At 41.5% G+C, this 21752-nt stretch overlaps 1 protein-coding gene and 1 long non-coding RNA gene across 3 annotated transcripts in view; one reads left to right on the top strand and one right to left on the bottom strand.

Annotated features, from left to right (window-relative positions):
- The window catches only part of LOC118177455, a 127836-nt gene that overhangs the window by 22522 nt on the left and 83562 nt on the right, over positions 1–21752 (top strand). The window lies entirely within an intron of this gene.
- Positions 222–21017, bottom strand: LOC118177452 (zinc metalloproteinase-disintegrin-like ohanin). 2 transcript variants are annotated; one of them, XM_035345162.1, is made up of 24 exons: positions 20819–21017; positions 17973–18073; positions 17238–17314; positions 15726–15804; positions 14657–14733; positions 13405–13603; positions 12948–13010; positions 12285–12356; positions 11542–11711; positions 10713–10797; positions 9374–9504; positions 8496–8673; positions 7894–7983; positions 7265–7460; positions 6518–6620; positions 5775–5931; positions 5043–5123; positions 4406–4484; positions 3416–3506; positions 2925–3015; positions 2577–2642; positions 2175–2252; positions 1655–1717; positions 222–1562 (listed from the first exon to the last, which is right to left on the bottom strand). In XM_035345162.1, the coding sequence occupies exons 1-24, from the start codon at positions 20868–20870 to the stop codon at positions 1530–1532; spliced, it is 2412 nt and encodes an 803-aa protein (XP_035201053.1). In that variant the 5' UTR covers positions 20871–21017; the 3' UTR covers positions 222–1529. The 2 variants fall into 2 exon arrangements, with proteins under 2 accessions (XP_035201053.1, XP_035201052.1); XM_035345161.1 differs by having other exon boundaries at positions 2925–3018.

The raw sequence follows: 21752 nt of genomic DNA on the forward strand, positions 1-21752 counted from the left end.
CTGGCCTGAGGCCCCAGATTTTGTTTTGGCAGTTTGGCAGCCATGCCATCTTCTCTGGCCACTATGCCCAAAGGCTGGAAACTGCACAGGCACAGTGTAATTGATTTGGAAAGCCAAAGGACTGCTCTGATTTTGATCCTGATCCAAACACAAATCCAGTTCAAACTGGAATCTCCATAAAATCTTGAGTACTTTGGATCGAGGACAATTTTATTCCTCTCTTTTTTTTTTTTTTTTTTTCTGGTAATTTTTTTTTTTTTTAATTCCTTGAAAAACACTTCTGTGTGCTTTAACTTAAAAATATCGATGCAAACCACATGAAAGGTATCGGTGCCAACGGTAACAATAGCATCAGTGCCAGCACCCTCACAGTATTATTAACAGCAATGCCAACAGTATCGTGCAGATCTATGCCAGCAGGCCAAGAGTGTCAACAGTGTGGATGCCAGCAGGCCAGAACGAATGAAGAAGCCCTCAGTAATGAACCAGTGTGCAAAGCCTCATGCTGCGCTGCAGTCCCACAATAACAAACCCCCGTGCCCAGCTGAGTTCTCATTAGCAACTTTACAATAACACACCCTGGTGCAAGAGCGATTAAATGAAAACACCAAGGTGTGTATACCCTGGAAGGGAGAGCTATCCAGATATTTCTGGAGCTGAGGGGTGAATAAAATTAATGATTAAAGATTTTGTTGACTGTGCTTTTCTAAATTTTTCGGTCCAAGTGCAATGATGGCAGCTGGGGCTCTTTTTTCAGCTGGCACGGGCTGAGCTCTGGGAGTGCTTGCAAGCAGCGAGTGGTTTGGTTCCCGCCTGCTCTGCTGCTGAGCGTAACTCCAGCTCTACCAACTGAACAGAGGAATCCTGCTTAACAGGTAATCTAAGGATTAAAAAGAGTATCTGATCTCAGAGGATCCTTCCCGAATCAATGGGTTTCCATTCCGTAATCTTACAATTCCAAGGCTCGTTCAGGCCTCAGGGATGCAAACTTTTCTCCAAAGGGCAGGAAGGATTTTTCTCGTTCCGGAGGTTGCAACTTTGCGCATGAAGCAGAAGGTCTGGTCTGTTGCTGAAGAGAGGGCTGGCAAAGATCCAGAAATGCAGCAAATAGTTTACAATTTACAAAAATAATTAGCGTACCGTGCTTTTCCCTGGCTTTCTCAGGTCTCTATGGAGAAAAGCAGCGCACGTGCAGGTATCCCAGTGCAGCCACTTCTTGTGGGGGTGGCCTAGGAGCTGGGACATTAAGCAGCTTTCGTAACATACTCCTAGTTTACACCTCAGTGCAAGTAGCAATTCTGCTTCATTTCGTTTCAGACAGCAGCTTGATGTCATCACCAGAGGGTTTCTTGCTGTTTGAAAACCAGACTTTTCCTTTCAAAGCAGCTGTCAGTAAGCCGTTCTTTATATATATGTATGTATATATATAAAAACAAACAAACAGGAAGCCTTTGCCAAAAGTGGAGGAATCACTGGACAAATTGTCCCCGAACGTTTCAGGGACCTTGATCAGCCCTACTTCGGAAGCTTCATACTCGGGGATGAACTGGAGGTTTTAAAGCCTGCGTGGAAAAGAAACAAATCACTGTACCTGAAGCAGTTTCACCAAATTACATCCCAAAAGATTTTCAGTTCACATTTAAACTCGGGTTACCTTTGGTGGAGGTGGAGGTTTGCCTTTGGGAACTGGGAGGCAAGCAGGTTTTTTCTCTGGTGCCTGTAACAAAAAAAAAAAAAAAAAAAAAAAAAAAAAAAAAAAAGTAGTTTAAATAGCATTATGCTTTCATGTCTATGCAGCTGCACAACCTCCTCAGACCTCAGCTGCTGCAGTTATCTCGTATTTACTGCAGCGTTTTCCTAGCGGAAAAGCTCGGGGTGAGTCAGGTTAATCTGACTGCATACAATAATATTAAGTACGCAAGGGATATAGATATGCTGTTTCAGGAGAGCACTGGGCTACTCTCAATGTGTAAATTCATCTGTATCGAAGCTGTGCTCAAATAAACTGCTCAGGAAGCTGAAGCTGGTTGTGTGCTCAAGGTACATGCTGAAGAAAGCATCTCTGAAAGCAGGGATTCCTTTAATCATAGTCAGAAACTGAAAATACTAGGTGGCATCTGCAATTCGGCTGCAGCTGGGATGAAAGATGTGAAGTGTTGCAGGGTTATACTTACAAACATCTCCTGTGTGTGAGCAGAGGCTGGTTTGGTGGAAGGGATGGGAGGTGGGGGACCCTTTGGTCTTATGATGGGCTGTAAGAGAAGAGAGTATAAAACACGTTGGTCCTATATACACATCTTGTACGTGTGTGTCTGTGTGTTCCATGGGAATGTGTGGGCTTGTGTTTTATACAGGAAGTGCATTGCTGGGGGTAAATGGATGTATTCATTTCAGAAGTAGATCTGGGATGCTTTATGCTGCCGGGCCCTGAGAAAACATGCAGGGCTTTATCTGGAGTGCAAAGATTTCCCCAGCCCTTGGGATCAGATGGTCACAGCAGGTCGCTACGTGAGCTTGTGTGTGCTGTCTTGCCCAAAACCAACACGAAAGGCAACAAATTCTCTCGAAGTACTCACACTCCGAAGCTGTGGTTTGTTTTCCTGCGGTGGGGGTACAGGAAGGAGAAGTTTCTTATCGTTCATCTGAAAAAAAAAAGGGGGAACAGTTGAGTCTGATGGAGACCTCATCTCGTGTGCACATGCACCCTTTGCCACAGACAGGTCAGTCAGGGGCTTATCTTAGTGTCATGCGCTGCACCCGCTTCCTCCCCGTGCTGGGACTCACAGCACACTCCTCTCAGCCCTGAACAAGCACTTTGAAACCCTCCTGCAAACGTAGGGCACTTCATCTGGTGAGTTTTCACATTTCAGCCCCTCATTTACAGCAGAGAGGCTGTAGCTGACCCAGCACCTCCCCGCTCTTACCTTCTGGGCAGGTATGGCCAGGCCTGGGTGCTCTCTTTGTTCTTGATCCACAAAGACTTGGTTTGTAGCTCCAGGTCCCCTTCTGGTCTGTCTGCTTTGTGAATTTACAAATAACTGTAAATCTTACCCTGTCTGAAGTTGTTTTGCTGTATTTTTAAATAACAACAGCAAAAACCACCTGCTAAAGTCAAACACCTGCCTTAATCCTACTGGTCTGTTATAAAGTCATGTTCTTTCTTTCCCCCCTCCCACCTCCTTTTTTAATTACTGTAGGATTAATCTTGAGTGCTACAGATTCAAGTTTGCAGTCCTCTCCCAAGTTCAGGACCTCTGAAGCAGCTCAGTAAAGTTCCTGGACCAACTTCCTTGGTTGTCCAAGGTTTCCTTCACCCACTTTGAAAGCCCCAGCTTAAAAACTATCCAGGAGTTGCTTGGTTTTAGTGTGTTTTTTGTTGTTGTTGTTGATTTTCTCGATAGGGTAAATACTTTACCTCTTCTTGAATACTCGGAAGTAGAAAAGTAACACTGATGCAATTATTATGACAGCAAGGATGACCAACACAACAGCAATGATAGCGAAACCTGTCAGGAAGACACAAGTTATTACTTCTTAAAATATATGCTATTACTTAGCAGATTCCTATTGGCAAAATAATTTTTTCCTCAAGGTCTAGACCCTATTTATCCTCATATTTGCTTTTTCTCGTATCACAAGTAATCATTAAAATGACTTTGTTCCTGACATTTTTGAAGGCTGTGGTTATTGCTTGGGCTGTCTTCAGGCTAAACAAATCCAGTCCATGTAATCCATCCTCAAAGATCATTGCACTGTCATTCTTCCTCTCTTTCTTGAAGGGTGTTACCAACATAGGCACAGCCCTTTGGCACAGTGTACAAGTGAGGCTTCACAATTTTCCTTCAACAAAGCTACTCTAAAGCCTCAACCAAGACTCAGTGTTGAGAGCTGCTGGTGCTTTAGTAAATGTGAGGGGAGGACAAAGAGAATATCAAAAGCTTAAAATTCTTTCTTTAAATCTTTTTTTTTTTTTTTTCCAAGCCAGTTGGAAATTTGTACAGAAGGGATTTTCCCCAAGAGGTAGCTCGGTTACAGTTCAGCACCGTGCAGATGCTGAAGCAATGACCCTGCCTGCCTCCCTCACAGCAAAGCCTCTGGGAGCTTGGCTCCACTGAAATTTGACAGTTTGCTCGTTATCTCAGGATGGAAAAGGAAAAAGCTCGCCACCCTAACCTTATAGATACACCCAGGAGATTATTTAGAAGAAAAAATAACTTCCTCCAGTCGTTCACTCAAGCTTTAATTACTCAGAGATGCACAGAAATCAGAGACCTAGATATGCAGTGTTTGCAAAGAAACAGTCTGACAGCCAGGGCGAGTTGGGGCTGTTTCACTGGAGTTAAAGAAGGTCTTTTTTCTATCAGCTGATGACAGTTGACCCCGTGTGTGGCCATAAAGTACTTACTGGTAACTGCTGAGGAGCTGTCACAGGTTGGTGGTGCCCATCCTTCCTCACACTGGCATTGCAACTCGTGGTCACATACCTGGGGAAACACAAGGATGAGCAAAACCTCAGGAAACAGGAATGAAGCTGAGGTAGTAAAACATCATGGGCTCAGGAACAGGGCACCAGTAAGCTCCTTACAGTTAGGTCTGGAAACCCCCTCTCATTTTGCTTGGACTAAACTTTAGCACTGGGAGTAGCAGTTTTGCACAGGCCTGATTGTCTTTTGCAAGTATTTTTACACTGGAAGCTATAGCACAAGGCACAAAGCCGCAGATTTGGTCTTCACATCTGTAGGTCTCCCAGAATTCAAATAAGGTGAGCACAGTTACCTGCACAAAATGGGAGGAGACCTGAGAGTATAGGTGTGATACTGGCTCAGAGGCAGGGCCAGGTAGAAACTGTGTCAGTCTCCTGTGAGCTCCTTAAAAATGTTGGTACTCTATCAGGTTAGATTTGGTTTTATAAAAATATAAGAAGCTTCTGACTTGCGAATTCCTATTCCAGTAACTTAAATACCAGCATCAACAAGGTCTGTAGCTGTCATGCATTATTATTATTATTTTAAAGTTAATAACATCAAATGCTTATATCTTACAGCATGTCCTGGACACTTGGCAGAGCAGTCACTTGATCTAAAGACATCTTCAGCAGAGACACATTCTCCATTGCTGCATACCTGTGATATACAAGGCAAATGTCACTGAAGGGATTTATAGCTTTCAGAAAACACAGAGCTTGCACATTACTGTGTAAAGTGATGAAGAGTGAAAGGAGGTACGCAAATCACTTAGACTTATATTAGAGTTTGATATGTTGACAGAATTTTTCATTTGACCTTTGGATATTTTATAGAAAAGGGGAGTGACAAAGATGTAGAGATATCACTGTTTCCCTGTCCTCTGCAATCCTTCACCCTTTTTTCCCTGAAAGCCCCTTCCAGGTAAAAATATGGGAAAGAAATTGGACGTAGCACTCAGTGAGGCCTAACACATCCATTATGGAAATTATTCAAAATAGTAATTTATGTACCATCTTTTAACCTTTTGGTACAAAGTATGTTTCTTCTGCCACGTATATTTTTGGCAGTGAGAAATGAATAAAATAGCAGTCAAACGTAAGGAAGTCAGAAGGACAGCAGTTCCTGTTTGCTGCTGATTCATGCTAGATGTAAGGCAGAAGTTACGGCAAATCTGATCAGCGGAAGCTCTGTGTCCAGTTCAGCCTTCCTGGTTTGAAGTCCTTCTTGTCTGGCAAAAAATGCTAATGATATAAGCAAGACTGAAAGGAGGAAGAAATAAGTAAAAAAAAAAAAACAACCTCCACTAACCATTCCATCCCCGCACTTGGTTCCATTGAGGATCATCCCCAAATCTCCTTCTCCGTCCCTAGGAAAACTTGCTTTGCAGGACTCAAAAGTCACCAGGCTCCCATACAGAGGCATCTCCTGCCCTCCGGCACAGAACAACTTCCCACACATTATATCTCTGGAAGGAGAACAAAAGCCACTAGAACAATACACAGAGAAACCCTCTGAGCTGGTCTGTTGTGCAGCCTGAATCTGCTGCGCCTGTATAGGAACTCCAAAGAAATAACTGCAGGTACCGGTTTTGCTTCGTGGTGGTTTTGGGGTCAGTTTGTTAGTAGAAGGTGGCAGGTCCCTAATACCTCTTGAATTTATTAGGGAGCCCACGGTCATTTGCAGAAATGGGTATTTAGCTGGTCTGGCCTCAACTTCTGAGGTTCACCTCAGGTTCCCTATTCAAAAATCCTTTCCCAGTCCTTACCTACACACACGCATATGCACACAGTCATCCTCACAAGAAGGCTTGCACACATGCATACGCTTGTTCTTTCTCAGGCCAATCTTTAGATAATTTACTTTGCTTCTTTCCCTGGATAGGAGTACTATTTGGAAACGAGATTTCTTAGAATTGCATTTCAAATGGAATAAGAAACAAGGACTTGTAGACTTATGTGCCACCTAAAACAGTGCACTCTGCTTCGATCTCTTAATTCGGATGGGAATGATCTCTCTTCACAAATCCTAGTGAATTCTGTAACAGTGCTTACTTTTTCTTACATGGGACGTGACTACCACTTTTTTTCTTGCAGTATCCGTAATATACCCCTTTCTCGTTCATCCGGTAACAGGAAGCTGCACCTTCAGTAGCCTCTGTTAAAGAGGAAAACAAGAAAAGCAATGATGCAAAGAGCTTAGGAAAGGAGCTGGGATTAGTTTAGGTTCTCTGCCTGTGAAAACTGTTAATACTGCATTTCCTTTAGCTGTTTAGGAAATGGCCTTTTCCAGTGAAGTTACCCATGAGCCTAAATGACTCTCTCTGGCACTTCAGGCATTAATTCTGCAACGGTAATGTGTACATTCAGTGGCACCTATCTTTGTTCTCTGCCTAGTCCAAACCGATGGACTTTGCTTAAGAGAAAGGACAAAGTCAGGACTAGGAAGAGGGCAAGCCACCACTCCCCTCGAAATACAGATACTTCCTCATTTTATCAAGTGCACATCGGCTCCGTATCAAAGTCCACTTAACACTGTGCAGAAGAGGAACACATTTATGACTTCCTATTTCTCTAGAGGTATATTATATTGTATGCTATGACTTTCAGTTTGGGTGGTGATAAACTCTTACGATGTAAATATAGAGATGATAAACTACATGGTATGAGCTAGGACTCAGCTATCTAGCCATGCTGTTCCTGATTTCCAAAAGGTCTTTGCTGGGTTGCTCTCAGGGAAAGCCTCCTAGGTCTCTCTCTTTTGACCCTGACATCATTTTTTCAACGCCAGCTTGTACTTACGTGGTCCGAAAGCAGCTTTGCACTGTTGTTCTCGGGTGGGACAGTTCCCCATGTAACAAAAGCCTTCTCCCTCATTGCAGGGATGTCCATTCATACGGAATCGATCTGATGGGCAGTTCCCAGAATAACCGGTGCACATCTCAGGCAGGTCACAGTCATCCTTAACTGCTCGGCAAACAGCTCCTGCTGCTTTATACTGAAGTGGGGGAAAGCAATGCTACACTTAACACACTGCTCTTCCTTGCCATTTAAAAGTCACACTGAACCAGAGGGCTAAAATTAGGGGAGACAGATCCCATCCTCACTGTACAAATTGCATTTGGGGCCAGATCCCTATCTAATGTAAAGTTGGTTACATCAATTCACAGGATTTTGCCCGGCTGTCCCTCAGCTTTTCTTTCCAGGAGAAAATGGGTAATCAAAAGGCTCATTTCTCCAGGGTGAACTGGGTGTACTGGTTGCTGTGGTGTACGTTGGGATGGGCAAAGTGTGCCTGTAATTACAACGTTATTTCAGTAATTACCAATAACGAGGACTGATTCTCTTGAAAGATGTATCAGTGCTTTCTCAAAGGCAGAAAACCCCTACCCCAAAAAATATGAGGAGTTGGAGATGAAGAGGATTCTTACCTGGCAATTCTCACAGCACTCTCCATGAGCACACTTGGATCCTGCCGTCAGTTTGCACGTCTCAGGGTTGCAGCAGGTGTTTGTGCATTCCTGTGACAGAACAGGCAATCAGCTCTGGTACAGCACGACCTGTTCTTGGTCCCCTCCTCGCTGCACTCTCACTGAACCACCCTGTACTGGCTTACTGAGGGAGGGAAGGATACCTCGGACCTGACTTTGCTTCTCTGAAAACCACTGTTTCTAGAAACCAGGCCAGACATCATGAGATAGAGCATAAAGGACGCTAAGGGGGGTTACAAATGCGCCGACAGAAGTAGGGAACTTGCTTATTTCCTCCGAGACAGTTTCAAATGTACATTTTTTCCCCATTCTCAGTTCCTCTGTCAACACAACAACGCTAATCATGTCATCATCTTTCTCATCGCTCGGCATGCACTTCATAGGCATGTCTATAGTACATACAAGCAATTTGATGACCAGCGTTTCTGTGGAAGTATTTCAGCTAGCTTTGAGCTGGCTACCTCAGAAACCAACTACTCTACAGCCTCAATAAAACTGTTTGCCTCTTCCAGGAATTATTTTATGCCCAGTTACGCAGATACCTCGGCAGTACCACAGTCGCATTCCTCTCCTTTTTCCACAAAGCCGTTTCCGCAGGATGGAGGTGCTATGATGGTGTTTATATCTGGGATGTTGCTTAAGCATTTTGGCATGTCACTCAGCATGTATTTCTCAAAGTCTTGGAGGCTGCAGGAGCTGAATATCTTGGGGATGACTGAGCTATATTGAGAAAGCAGAAGGACTTACATTAGGATCAGTATAGACAAAGGAGAATGGCTGTCGCCTAGTTCCAGCAAGAAAAATAGTGGAAGCAAACCAGAAGATGGAGTAAATATAAGTATTGCTTATAAAGTATCCCACATCTCAAAGTTTTAAGCCAGATCTACACGATTTGCATCTGGATGCTTCAGGCGTTATGACTTTACACCTGGGCTGTCCAAATCAGGGTGCTCAGCTAAAGATAGAAATCAAACTAAGCCCGTACCAAGGGTGTTTATTGAAGGTGACAACATTTTGTGTGTTTTTTAAAGGAAACGTTTTCAGGGTTTATAGCAAACAGATATTTTAGGTAAGTCTTGGGGAAGCTGTGTCATCTGAGATACCACAATAATTTAATGCTACCGTTATTTTAAGGAAGAAAGGTTTGCTGCAGTTTATGGCTTAATGCCAAGGCCACAACAATGCAAAGCAAAGGTCATCCAAAAGGGAATAGAGATAATTATTTTGGGGGGTATCTGTCTAGGAATAACTAAGAGCCTGGAACTGGAAATGGGATGCTCACCACTCTCTGGAGTTTCTTCATTTTTCTCTTTTTGTATAATTGGAATGGGATAATCTTAAAGGACAAAACTAATGACTTTTCTATTTTGTAAAGCTCATCCAGAGCCCATGCTTTACTGCGCCTCTTCCAAACTCCTACCTGACAGTATCTGTCATGATACAAACTTTAGCGCTACATATGCAGGCTTTGGTGTCGTGACTCATGCCGAGGTTGTGTCCCATCTCGTGCGCCATGGTAGCTCCCACTGCAATTTCATTTCTGCTGTGATCCTGTGGAAACAAGAACCACCTATTATTTCTGTGAGCAGTTCAGAACAAATAGGAGCATCAGAGATGCTATGTGGCTAAGAGTGGCTTTTCTTTTTCAAGTGAAAACATCCTTATCCTGTGTGATGTGATAACATTGGTCTGTGCGTGCATTTATTCCAATGTTTGTGCTGCATTCTGTGTAACAGCAATGAGATCACACCGTTAACCAACATCAGTAAATTGGTGTAATTAGTTTTTAAATAAACATGAGGGAGTTAGGCAGCCAAGTAGCAACTGAGCGTTAAGGGGAACTGAACATCTCAAACCCTTAATCCTCTCTCTGGATAGCTAGCTTGTGCTTAGGGTAATTATGTGGGTGTGTTATAATTACTGCTCATTACACCAAGTAACCGTAGTGTACACTCTTGTGCGTGCACAGAAGGGAAAGGCAGATGCTGTGCTCCATCGTCGCTCTTAGCCTGGTGCTATGGTGGGAGGGAGGAACGGAAAAGCCCGGCTCCTTGGAGTGAAATGCAGATGTTTAAAAGCAGCTGGCAGAGGAAATGCATAACGCATGTGGTGCAGTGTACTGGTGGTGCTCTTCCAGGGTGGCATTGCAAATTGTGCTGCTAAAAAATGCATCTCCCCCCCCAAAGAAACACATCCTGCATTTACAATCATCCCAGGATCTCCTTATGGTGTAGGAAAGTTGGAATTTCCCGTGATGGGCTGTTCCTCTTACCAACAGGCCCAGCCTCTGAAGAGGGGCGCAACAGATGAGTTGACAGTTCTGTTGGTAAGGTTTGGGGTCTATGTTCCTCTTTAGGCTGAGGTTTATGATGATACTTTAGGCAGTGGTAATAAAGTGGCTAAGTGCTATGACAGGCACAGCCAATTCCCCATTTGTAACAGGAAACTTAAGCTGGAGGCATGAATTCATTTATTTTTCTCCTTTGACTCTACAGGAGCCTGGAGCTCCAAATACAGGTGTCTGAGTTTGCTGTTGGCATTCAGATAACCCAAATACCATGCTTTGTGTGCACTTTTGTTACCTTTGCACTTCATTTAAGATAAAGTCTGTGACTCTGGTTTCTACAGCCTGATCTAATAGTGATATGAACCAGACAGAGAAGTGAAAATGTTGTAAACCACCAATTTTCGTAGCATCCTTTGCTGGTTGCTTGAAAACATAGAAAAGCTTTCAAAAATTAAACAAGAATAAATCAGACCTGAATTATACCTGCAGAGTATACATCACTGCATATGGATTTTAGAAAAGCTAATCCAATCGTTGTCCCGTCAAAGTCATAGCCCCTGTAAGGAAGAAGAAAGGCAGAGTGAGATGAAGTGTTATTACCCCTGAAGGCAGCACCAGCTCCATTAACCAAGCAGAAGGCTTGAAGCAGGAACTCATTTCCAGCTCTGGTTTGCATCCCTGATTTAATAAAATGTTTGAGGACATGCTGAGGATCACTGCAAGTCAGTAAACAATTAAATACACTTTTCATTTTATTTTTTTTTTATCTAAATTACATTGCAGCTCATGAGATCTGAGCACCTGTATGGGTGCAAAGTGCTTGATGAAGTGCTTTAAATGCAGCAAAGTGCTTGGATGAATCAGGGCCATTGAACGTGAGCCAGAATAGTGAAGTGAGCGTTGGTTTGGTTTGGCAATCTGCATTTCCCAGACTTTAAGCTTCATGCCATGGCTCTTCAGACTACGCTGCAGTCCTCAGGATGCTCAGCTTGTGACCAGAGCAGGGAAAAGGAAAAATAGAGATGTGACAAGTCATTGCCTGTTTTTGCAGTGTTTCAGGTAGAAGGGTTAGATACCATGGCCTAGTGATACGTCCTAGCAGCTAATCTGTGCTCCGTGAAGAAAAGAAAAGCAAGAAATGAGAGCCTGCATTTATCTATTTGTCTAGAATTAGTTCAGCCAGGTACTGGAAAGGATGAAATCCAGTTCTGTACAGTCTCTGCTGGGTTAGTGACCAATTTTTTTAAGAACAAATTCCTTTAACACGTTTGGACATGCAGTTAGAAAACAATGATACACACGTGATTAGCTGAGCATTGTCGTTTCTTTTCCTCTTTAATAAATCTGAGTTACGCCACTTTGAGAAGCTGTCCAGAGTGAATCCTGCAGTACGACTCAAGAGGCATTTATCATTATCTGTCCAGATTTCTAGGCCAATTAGAGCCACGTAAATATTTATGGCCTTATAAACCTGCAGCAGAGAAACAGTTTTGCTGTAAAAACAACGTACTTTATGAAGACTTCTGAAACACACTCATCTTGGTAATTGGTTCCCTTTTGTCACTTGCAATGCAGTCCACTCCAAACCTGATTTAAGCTTTTCTGCACTTCAAAGTTGCAACAACAACAACAAAAAAGACCAAACAACACATAAAATCTTATTTTTCCCCACTTTAAAGCCATTTTTATAACTGGTTTAAAAGTACTTGAAAAATGCTTTAAATTTAAATTGCAAAAGAAATCAAGAATCAATTTATTCTTTGTGAAGGGTTTCAATCATTCACTTTAGCAGCTGCTAAGAAAATAAGGTGTAAATCTTTTTTAATAGTAGTTCATAAAAAAAATCCAGTCTGAAGGCAAACAACAGGATTATATGGATGTGGGAGATTTGTTTTTAAAATGACACTTACATTGCAACTTTCAAACAGTACATTTTTCATTCTTTCCTACATGTTTCAACAAAAAATCATGAAGTTTTTAAAAGTTTTATATATATATATATAAATAACTTATTTCAATTTCATGTTGTTGTTTTTACTCTTACCGTGTTGATGTAATTGACTATCCCAAATATCCTTTGTCTCACAGTTTCAACATCTTGGTTGTACTTCTTATACTAAAAAATTGAATATATGATGTCAGGAACAGGAAAGGAAAAATAAATGATTTGTCGGAGAAGAAAAATCCCGGAGCAGATTGCATCGCCAATCACACCATACATGGCCTAGTTTTTATCTTTTCTATTCCTTATTTAATCAGATGATGTATTGCAAAACCTGGAGGAGAGCTGGGAAAAAGGCATTGGTGATGTCTTATTTATACTCCACGTTATAGAGATTCTAAGCATAGGGGAATGAGTTGCATGCATGATAAGGAAAGGAAAATGTGTCTATTTTTTGCTTCATGTTCACCCCTGAGCTTGCCAGGCAGCGTTGGGTGCAGGGAATTAGCTCGCGTGGGGTTTGTGCGTGATGCTGAGGAAGGAGGGAGCTTGGGTCTGTCAGCACAGACGTGCATACCTTACCTCAGAACAGTTTTGTGACCGTTAAAATAGCCATAAATCTCTGATTTGGTAGCATCTGGGACTGCTTTCAGTCCCAGCATAGTGTAGCACTGTAATTGTGGCAGGCGCCCAGAATTAATAACGCCTGTTTCGGAAAGCTTGCCTCTAGCTGATCAAATGAGAAGAAATTGTTTCAATACTCACCATAGTGTTGTCTGCAACTATGTACACTTCCAGATATTTTTTTGCTTTCAGATATGCCTTCATCTACAGAAAGGATAAATTTTGATAACTTTTAAGGCTTGTTTCAGTCTCAATCTTTGCAATTTCACACCTACATATTGGTTATCAGGCAATTTCTTTCAATAAGTAATTTAAAACGGGGCTGTCTAAAATGATGAAAATTGTTAAAATGATGAAAGGTAGGTTAGATATTTAAAAGTATTTAGCTGTTTGAAGATGCACATGGGCACCAGTTAGCACCAGCTGGACAGTGATTACAAAAGCTCAGATCTGCGAGAATCTGCACTGGTTGTTTAAGGTTTGCTTACGCCCCACTGTTTGCGGTTGCATCTCTCCTGGAGGTGCCACCAGGCAGAGGGACTTGTGCCACTCCTGCAGCTCTGCTAAGCCCTCGACTTCTTTTCTGCTATGTACTTACTTCTGGGCTGTTGCTGGATTTGAAGATGTCACTGATGTGGTCTTTTGAATGAACATCCCAACTGCTGTTGACTACGCCGCAGGTTTTTCTGGGCTCATCTTCTCTGAGTTTCTCATACTCGTAGACCGCATGTTCATCTCTGTCCGAAGATCCCAACGGCTCAATAAGGTACTTCTGGCCACGGGTCTCAAAATAGCCACTGTGAAAATTTTCTCTAGGTTAGGCTGTGATCTTTTAAATCCGTAAGACTGAGTCAAGGCAGCAGCGTTATCTCTTAACAATATTTTGCACATTTGTAGGGACCGTGGCACACATTGATGCCACGGAACATGGTTTGATAGTGTGCAGGCAGAGCGTGCAATAGTTTAAAGGCAAAAATCAAAGGTGGTGAGTAAATTGGAAGCTCTGGCTGGTCAGGTGAGGTCTCTTGAGTAGGAGACTGTCAGTCAAAGCGAAACTAGATTAGGAATGAATTAGTTTTATGTTTGGGGGTTTTGTGCTTGAGAGATGATTGAAAAGTGAATTTCAGTTCATTGGGGAATTCAAAGACAGGTTCTCATTTTCAATTCAGATGAAATTTTGAAATGTTGAAAGCAACTTAAAGTTTTTGTCATTTCAATCAGTAAGTGTTAAAATAAGCATTCGGTGTTAACATGTAAACTGGACAAGCTTTTCTATTGAAAACTTCACAAAGAAAGTCTGGGTTTTGGAAAAACCCCACTAACCACTGGGAAAATGGCCTGCTGCAGCTTCTTGGATGTAACAGCCATCCTCTTTGCCTTTTTACATTACACCACTGTGTCCTCAGTGATTAGAAATGAGCTGATTCTTTTAACTGAGCTCTCATGCAAAAGATTGAACCTCCTGACCCTGTAACCAATTTAGCCCTGAAAATAATGTTGGCTTCTCTTGAAGTGTCACTGGAGCTTTCTTAGCTTAGAAGCATCATCCCTAAATGTTTGCTGTAAGCACCACCAAATGCTATGATTTATGACCTGATCTAATACGGAATTAGTCACATAAATTTGACATAGAAATTCCTTTAGCTTCTAATTTGTAAAATCTCAGACTAGAGTAGAAAAGAAACCTTTTTTCACTTCTTCCCCTTGCCTTTGTAAACTAGTTTCCTCTTGAGCATCAAAGAACAAAATATGAAATCCATTTATTTATATCCTGATTCTATTTATATCAGAAAATATATCCTCATAGAACATGCTGTCAGTGCCCATTGGAAACCAGAGCTCCACCTTACCTTAAACCTGTGCAAGCACTGATGCTTGCTATTGAATCGGCATCATCCTGAATATAACCTTCATAGTAACAGTGGTCCTGTATAAAAAAAAATCCTTGTCAAATTGGGTCAAATCTCACTGGCCTAGTGATTTCAGAAGCCAGACTTACACTAGTTACAGTTAATTAAGCCATCTGAGGAGATCTCCCATTAGGGGAGATTCTTAAAATGAACAAAGTTGGTGACCATGTCCATGGATGTTACAGTACTATTATTGTTATCCTTCAGTACAGACCCAGATGTTGGTAAATCCAATTAAAATGGGCTCTGGTTAATATAGAACACAACATGAAAATAAGAATATGCAGATTTAGTGCTCAAAATGGAGCATAAACTGATGTGCTCTGAATTGGGCTGAATTAGGCCCATACTGAGTTATTTTATCGTGGCCAGAATTCAGGGAAACACTTTAAGAAAAAGAAAAGAAAAAAAAAAAAGCTTTGCATTCGAAATGGTATGTATTAAAACACACAGTGTGACATTGGACAAAAAGCTTCAGGTGAGAGCTTTTTAAAGGATAAGCCCGGTGGGCAGACAGCTAATTAAAAATTAACTAAAATGGAACAGCCACTTCCTCTGTGTCTGTATCTGAATAACTGATTTGTCATGGCTCAGAGAAACCACCTGGGGTAACCTGCAACGCGTGGGTGATAAGGTGAGCTGGAGAGGAAATCTGTGTTTATCTGAGCCCATGATCTCACTGAGATTAGGGTGTAAGAGCAAGTCACCGAGTTGCACAGAGTGAGCAAAGTCGAGCAAGCAGGGGAATGTTTGGGCTGTCCCGGCCCCACTCCCTTTCCTGACAAAAGAGAGAAACCCAGCTCAGCAAGTGTGTTTGTCAGGCAGCGAGGTGAAAAGTGACTGCCTGGAGTCACAAAGAACATCTTCCCCGTCCCTTCTGAAGCATCCAAAGTTTCAGTGGATCTTGATTTAAAATCTTTCCATCTGATTTGTGCTATCATTTCAGGGACCCGTGAAATCTCATATAAACCTCAATACTGAAAATATAGGGGAAAGAAACCTTTATTACCTTTATCTGAGGACTGGTTGTTATTTGTTGACCATCATCTGAATAAACTGTTTCAGTATAGTCTTTAGCTAACAGATCCCTGCAAAGAGTAAAGCACAGTTATTATAAAATAAAAAATTAAAAAGTAGTCACCTAGAAATGAGGCAGTTGTGTCACACGTGAACTATTTGGGGAATTCAAATGATTACTCAGGTTATGGTTGGTATCAAAAGACTAAGGAAGCAAAACTACTGGGTGGGGAATTCTGCCTGTTGGTAATCCTTCCTCAAAGAGACATTTCTAAAATAAGAAAGCAATTAAAGTCTACTTATTTCATCGGTATAAAGTAGTCTCGTGGTAGATCCGAAAGTAAACATATATAAATCCAGTATTTATTCTCTTTTGGCCTCCGGTTTGTGCAGACATTTCCAGCACTCCCGAGTGGCACTGTTGTGTTCTCCCCTGCACTAAGATTAAATAGCCAAGGCAGAGGTCAGTGGAAGAGCTGCCTCGTCTGCTTCACACGCATGTATGCATGCATGTGTGCACGCTCAGAGACACTGCTCAGAGATCACACTAACATATTTTCAACACTGGTGCCACACTTAACTTAAAGCCAGGGCTGCTGAGCTAGCAGCAGAGCAAGGCAGCGCTCGCTTCTGTGTGGGCAGCTCCCCCAGACTCCCCCAGCCCAATTTCTTTTTAAAGAGTGGGGTTTAGTGCAAGCTGGTTTCCCTTCCCCCCTTTCAAATACCCAGATTAGATTTAAAAAGGGGCAAACATTTAATTATAATAAATATTTGACATGAACTGATTATAGCACTGCTGTATTTACACAGCCATTAGAAAAGAACCTACTAAAGCAGACTTGTTTGATACCATGTTAAATATTATGGTGGAGCCAGCAAGCAGAAAATCACAACCGTGCTTTATTTTGTGTTTGCTCTGTACGGTTTTGGGGTTTTTCTTTGTATGCTTTATTCAAAGCCCACTGCTTCTCTGCACCTTCTGCACGGCCTGTTAAAATGCTGTTAATCTCGAGCAGAGCAGGCGAGCTCTCCTTGCTTTCAATTTCCATAAAGCATTTTGTTGATGCCAGTGGATATTACACTACTCAAAGTTCAACAGACGTAGTGCTGAGGTAGGGCGTGCTGGAAGCCTTATCTGAGGAATACTGCATTTCTTATTGCTATTTTCTGTTTTTGAAGCATTTATAGAGCCAACACAGCCCCATTTTCAGGGATGTTTCCCTGGTTCTTCTCTGTAGTTTCTACCAGCATAGAACAAACAAATACAACCCAGAGACTATCCATAGACACAGAAATTCTGCATGTCTATGTGGTTATTTCTCATTACCAAAACACTGACATGATGCTTTCTCTTCCTTCTTCTCTCATAGGCCTGGAAACCATAATAAACCATAATACCTTCATCTTATAAGAGCCTGAGTCCTGTTTCTTTGCATTCTGCAGGCCCTACAAAACCACTTACAATGAGGAATAATGTTCAGGAAAAACGCTGAACTGAACATACTTATTTTTTTCTAGGTGCAGTATGACTTCCTCTCCATTGGCTTTGATTCCATACTCCAATGTGTCATCGTATTTTTTCTGTAAACAGATTTAACTGTTAGAATATGGACTGTTACAATTTCTGGCCTCACCATGAGCTGGCAGCTGCTGAGTTGCCAACTGCATTCTTTTCCTCCTCTTCCCACCAAAAATAAGTGCTCTGGCAGTTGCAGAATAAGAAGGAGGTCACCTTGTCTCATACTTTTTAGTTGGAGGAACAAACTGAACTTTGCAAATGCGTTTCTACAATCACAAGCACATATTTGCACATTCAGTAAAGTGCTGAAGGGGATACTGAAATTCAACCATTTTCATAACTCTCTTGCAGTATGGAAGAATGTGCTTAGTTTTAAGCGTTTGATTTAATTTACTTCAAATCAGGATGCCCATAGGTTATTCAAAATCTGAGTACTACCAAGGCGTACATCTGTGCAGAGATACAAGGATACACATACAGAAGAAGATGCACTGATCGCATACAGGTATTTGGCTTCCCTCTGAGCCCACCTCAGTCTGTTTTTACCAGACATGGGATCACTCTTCCAGGTTTTCTTTTTCCTTTTCTTTTGTAAGATCAAGTGACTGGCTCGCCGTTTTCTTACCCTTGAAAGCCAAGGGTGCTCTGACTCCATAAAACCTTCCCCATCTCCCAGAGAGTTTAAAAAATAATAATAATAATAATATATATAAAAAATACCTCTTTGTTTCTTTCTACTTCTCTTTTATGTACTGTGTGCAATTTCCGTGGATAAACTATTTCATATTGCTCAACTCCAGGTAATATCTTGCTTGTGCTTCCTAGGGAGAAAGAGACGTATATTTATGAACACACAGCATTAGCTTACTAAACACCAGATTTCATGTCTGCCCTGAATAATTCTCTGGGGCTGTATAGTCATCCATCTGCTGTGCCACTCATTTCTCATGCATCCTCTGCTCTGGCTTTGGTGTGTGGTCATCTGCTCTGCGAGGCAGTCACCCTGACTGTGTGAGCTGACATAATGTTTGAACAGTCTGGGTTTTGGATGAGTTGCCATACTTGGCAATGTCTTGGTGTCAAAATATCCCATGCAGTTCCCTCTGGATTTCTTTCCCCAGCACCAACCAGCGGTTTCGTGTACCGACACGCCAACCAGCTCTGCAAGGTGCAACCTTCATCTTCTGCAAATGACATGACTTAAGTTGTATGGTTCTGTGAAATTAATAACCTCCAAACTTTATCACATAATGACATACAAGTTAAGACTGCCTCGATATAAGCAAATAAACTCATACAATTCCCCACAGGTCTGGAACAAGCCTAGATATCTCCTTCAGAAGGCTTTTCAGCTAATCTTCTCGCATAAATACTTCCCAACAGTTCTTCAACAGGCATGCTTTTATCTATTGAATCAGATCGAGTGACAGCAGAAGGACGGGAGAAGGCACTTCAGCAATGGCAGGTGAAATAATAGGGGATGAACAGCAAAATAGGAAAATCTTGGGGGTGATAAGGAATCCAGATTAAATAGCTCACGTGGCCAATTTTTCTTGGTCTTGCTTGTGAGGTGTACTCTGTGCAGTGGCTATAAAGAACATGGAGGAAAATGTGCTGATGAGCAGTGTTTCATTTTGTTATTCATTTTCATTTTGTTCTGCTTTCGAGCATGAGTGAATAATGCCAGAAGTTAATTCGTTGCACAATTTGCAGGGGTGGTCAGCACGCATTGCACCATTTGAAGTTAATGATAGCAGCTGGCGTACAGCACTGGGGAGAACAGGGTCCTACAATGGCTGTGTTAGTTTCCAGCGAGTCAACAGGAGGTCTGTATGCTTCATAAACTCTTAAATCTCCTACAAAAGGTAATTTCACCTGAATGGACAAATTCTTGAGGGCTCAGGCACTGTGTTTAAAAACAACAACAACAAAGAGAGAGTGCAACTCCCATTTTAATTGCCTGCCTCAAGGCCAGATTTTTACAAGAGTGGGGCATCCCATTACTGCAATTTTCTGTAATCCTTAATCTCTGCAACAGCAGAGTACATCCTCATGTACATTGTTCCAGTAAAATAGATAGATTAATTCTTCAGAACCAGTTTATTTGATTAAGCCTTTTCAAAAAAAAGTTGCAGAATAAATGTGGCTGTATGTAGACAAAGTTGAGTGCTGGAGAGAAGGGCACGATGGTATGATGGTAATAAATCCTAAGTTATCTTAGATCAGCAGAGCAATTACAAAGTACACAGTAACTATCCATGTGCATGCTGTTAACGAGTAAAAAATGCAAGTCCATTGCTGTAAATAACAATAGGGTTTTCTATTTTAGTTTAAGCAGCTTTTTTTTTTTTTCTTAAAAAAAAGGAACCTTTTTCTTTGCAGGCATGGTCTTTCTATGAGGTCAAAGCACGTTCTCATGCAATGATGAAAGCAGTATTTTAGGCCTCTCAAGAACTGAGTTCTGTGCTCCGATTTTACCTTCCTACTCCCTGATGCAGACTCTTTTTACAAGACCAACTTGAGCCCACATAATTCAAGTCTAGGCTGGAATCGAACAAGGACTCAAAACTAAATTTGTGTTTCTCCTGCAGAGGGATGCAAGTAGCATTTCAAGGAAAACAGTTTTGTTCTGGAACAAATAGTTTCTTACAGTTGTTTTTTAATCAACTCACTGTATTGTCTTTGGCTAGCTTCAGCCATTGTCTTGAGTGAGTAGCTTTAAGGAGGAAAGAAATTCCTTAGGCTTTCTATAACAGCTAGAAGAAAATGCTAATAATGAACAAATAATTAAGTAATTTTCCAAGAGCCTGAAACAGGAAGAAGTATCATTAGTGAGGATTTCATTGATAATGAAGGTTTGATTTTTTTCGAGGAACTAAACATATAATGCTTTAAGCATTAGCACTGTACACATTTTCAGATATTCTTTGCAAATAACAAAATCAAAAAGATATCTCCTGAGTACAAATTACATGTGTAATTACGTGTACAAAACCTGTGCATGCTTGTGCATGCCAAGGTCTGAAAAAAATGTTCCCTGATGACATGAATTGAATGAAACTATGCACATGGAGAAAAAAAAACGGTGTGGTCTGTTAGGTTAAGATATATGAACTTCTCTACTCACAGCCTGAAGTATGCCACAGATAGTAAGGGTGGTAACTGTTTTAATTCAGGTAATGTCATGGACTGAACTCAGATAAAAGTGTTTTCTTTTATGGCCCAAAGGCTGTCAGTGTAATACTTTGTCCCAATTGGATAAATTCTCCGATCGCTTGCAGAGGAAGCACATTCTTAATTGGCTCTCAAAACTAACCTGTTCTGGGTCTGTAGCCAATGTATGGCGAGTGTTCACACAAGTATTTCTCTAACTAAATAGTCACTTTGAACTCAAAGAGAAAAAAAAAAAACAAGCTCCCTAAGTTCAGTAATACCTTTTTCTTAAATGGCTTTAATTCTCTGTTCTTTGGTGTCATCTACATGTTAATAATTTAAAAACTCATAAAAGCTATACAAAGTTACCTGAGATTATCCACTGATAAAGGATTTTTTAAAAACAGACATACCTTGGTGGAGAAAACATAGCAAAACAACAGAAATGAGAACTGCGTTGGTCATCTCAGTCGCGGTTGTCTGGCCGTGGTCTCCTTGGGCTGGGAGTGTTGGGTTCCCAGTCCCTCTGCTTTCAGCAGTCCTCTTGAGCAGCGAATGAGGAGTGAGCTGCTCAGTTTGTTCATGTTCCTATATGAGGAAGTGTTTACTAAAGGTGTTGCACAATTTTCAAGTCACAGAGTGTTACGGCAAGCGGAAGTTCCTGCTGGTTAGTTAATGTCACACGAGTTGTGATGTATTGATTGCTTCTTAGGAATAAGTTTCCTAAAACTGCTTGCTCATTAGGAGGGAAAAGGAGATACTGAGGTTCTCACAACAGTGTCTTTTTAGAGTCTGGCTGGTGAAAAGCTAAAATAGAAAGAGCCACTAATTATCAGCTCTTCAAATGAGTGTGTAAACTCAGGGATCGATCCTGACAAGCAGCAGACGCCACTGGTGCAGGAATGGGGAAGTTTGCAGGAGGTCTGGGATAAAACAGGTGGTCAGGGCTGGTGATACAGATGTTTCAGTTTCTGCCAATTACCATTTAATCTGTATGGAAGGGAAGGGTTTAGAGCACCGGTACAGGTAATTCTGAGTCCATGAGTCATAGCTGTGCTATAAACACGCAGTGCATCCTATTCTGCCCCTTCTATCCATATTAATAATGTTTGCTGTGGGTTCATGTGACAGATATCTAAATAAAAGGACCTGTAGACAAGTGAGCCATCAAGGTGATTTCTGCCAAATAATATCCTAAATGTCTATGCTAGAAACTTATTGCATTAATTTATCCAGTTGTAATATAATAGTACTGTGTTCTTCTCAGGGCCACAGCTACCAGCATAGAGCTGCTTTATAGAACAACTTTTCATATGCTAAGAATAGGTATTGCAGAGTACATAGAAC

This window comes from Oxyura jamaicensis, chromosome 22 (assembly GCF_011077185.1).
Source record: "Oxyura jamaicensis isolate SHBP4307 breed ruddy duck chromosome 22, BPBGC_Ojam_1.0, whole genome shotgun sequence".
NCBI lineage: Eukaryota > Metazoa > Chordata > Aves > Anseriformes > Anatidae > Oxyura > Oxyura jamaicensis.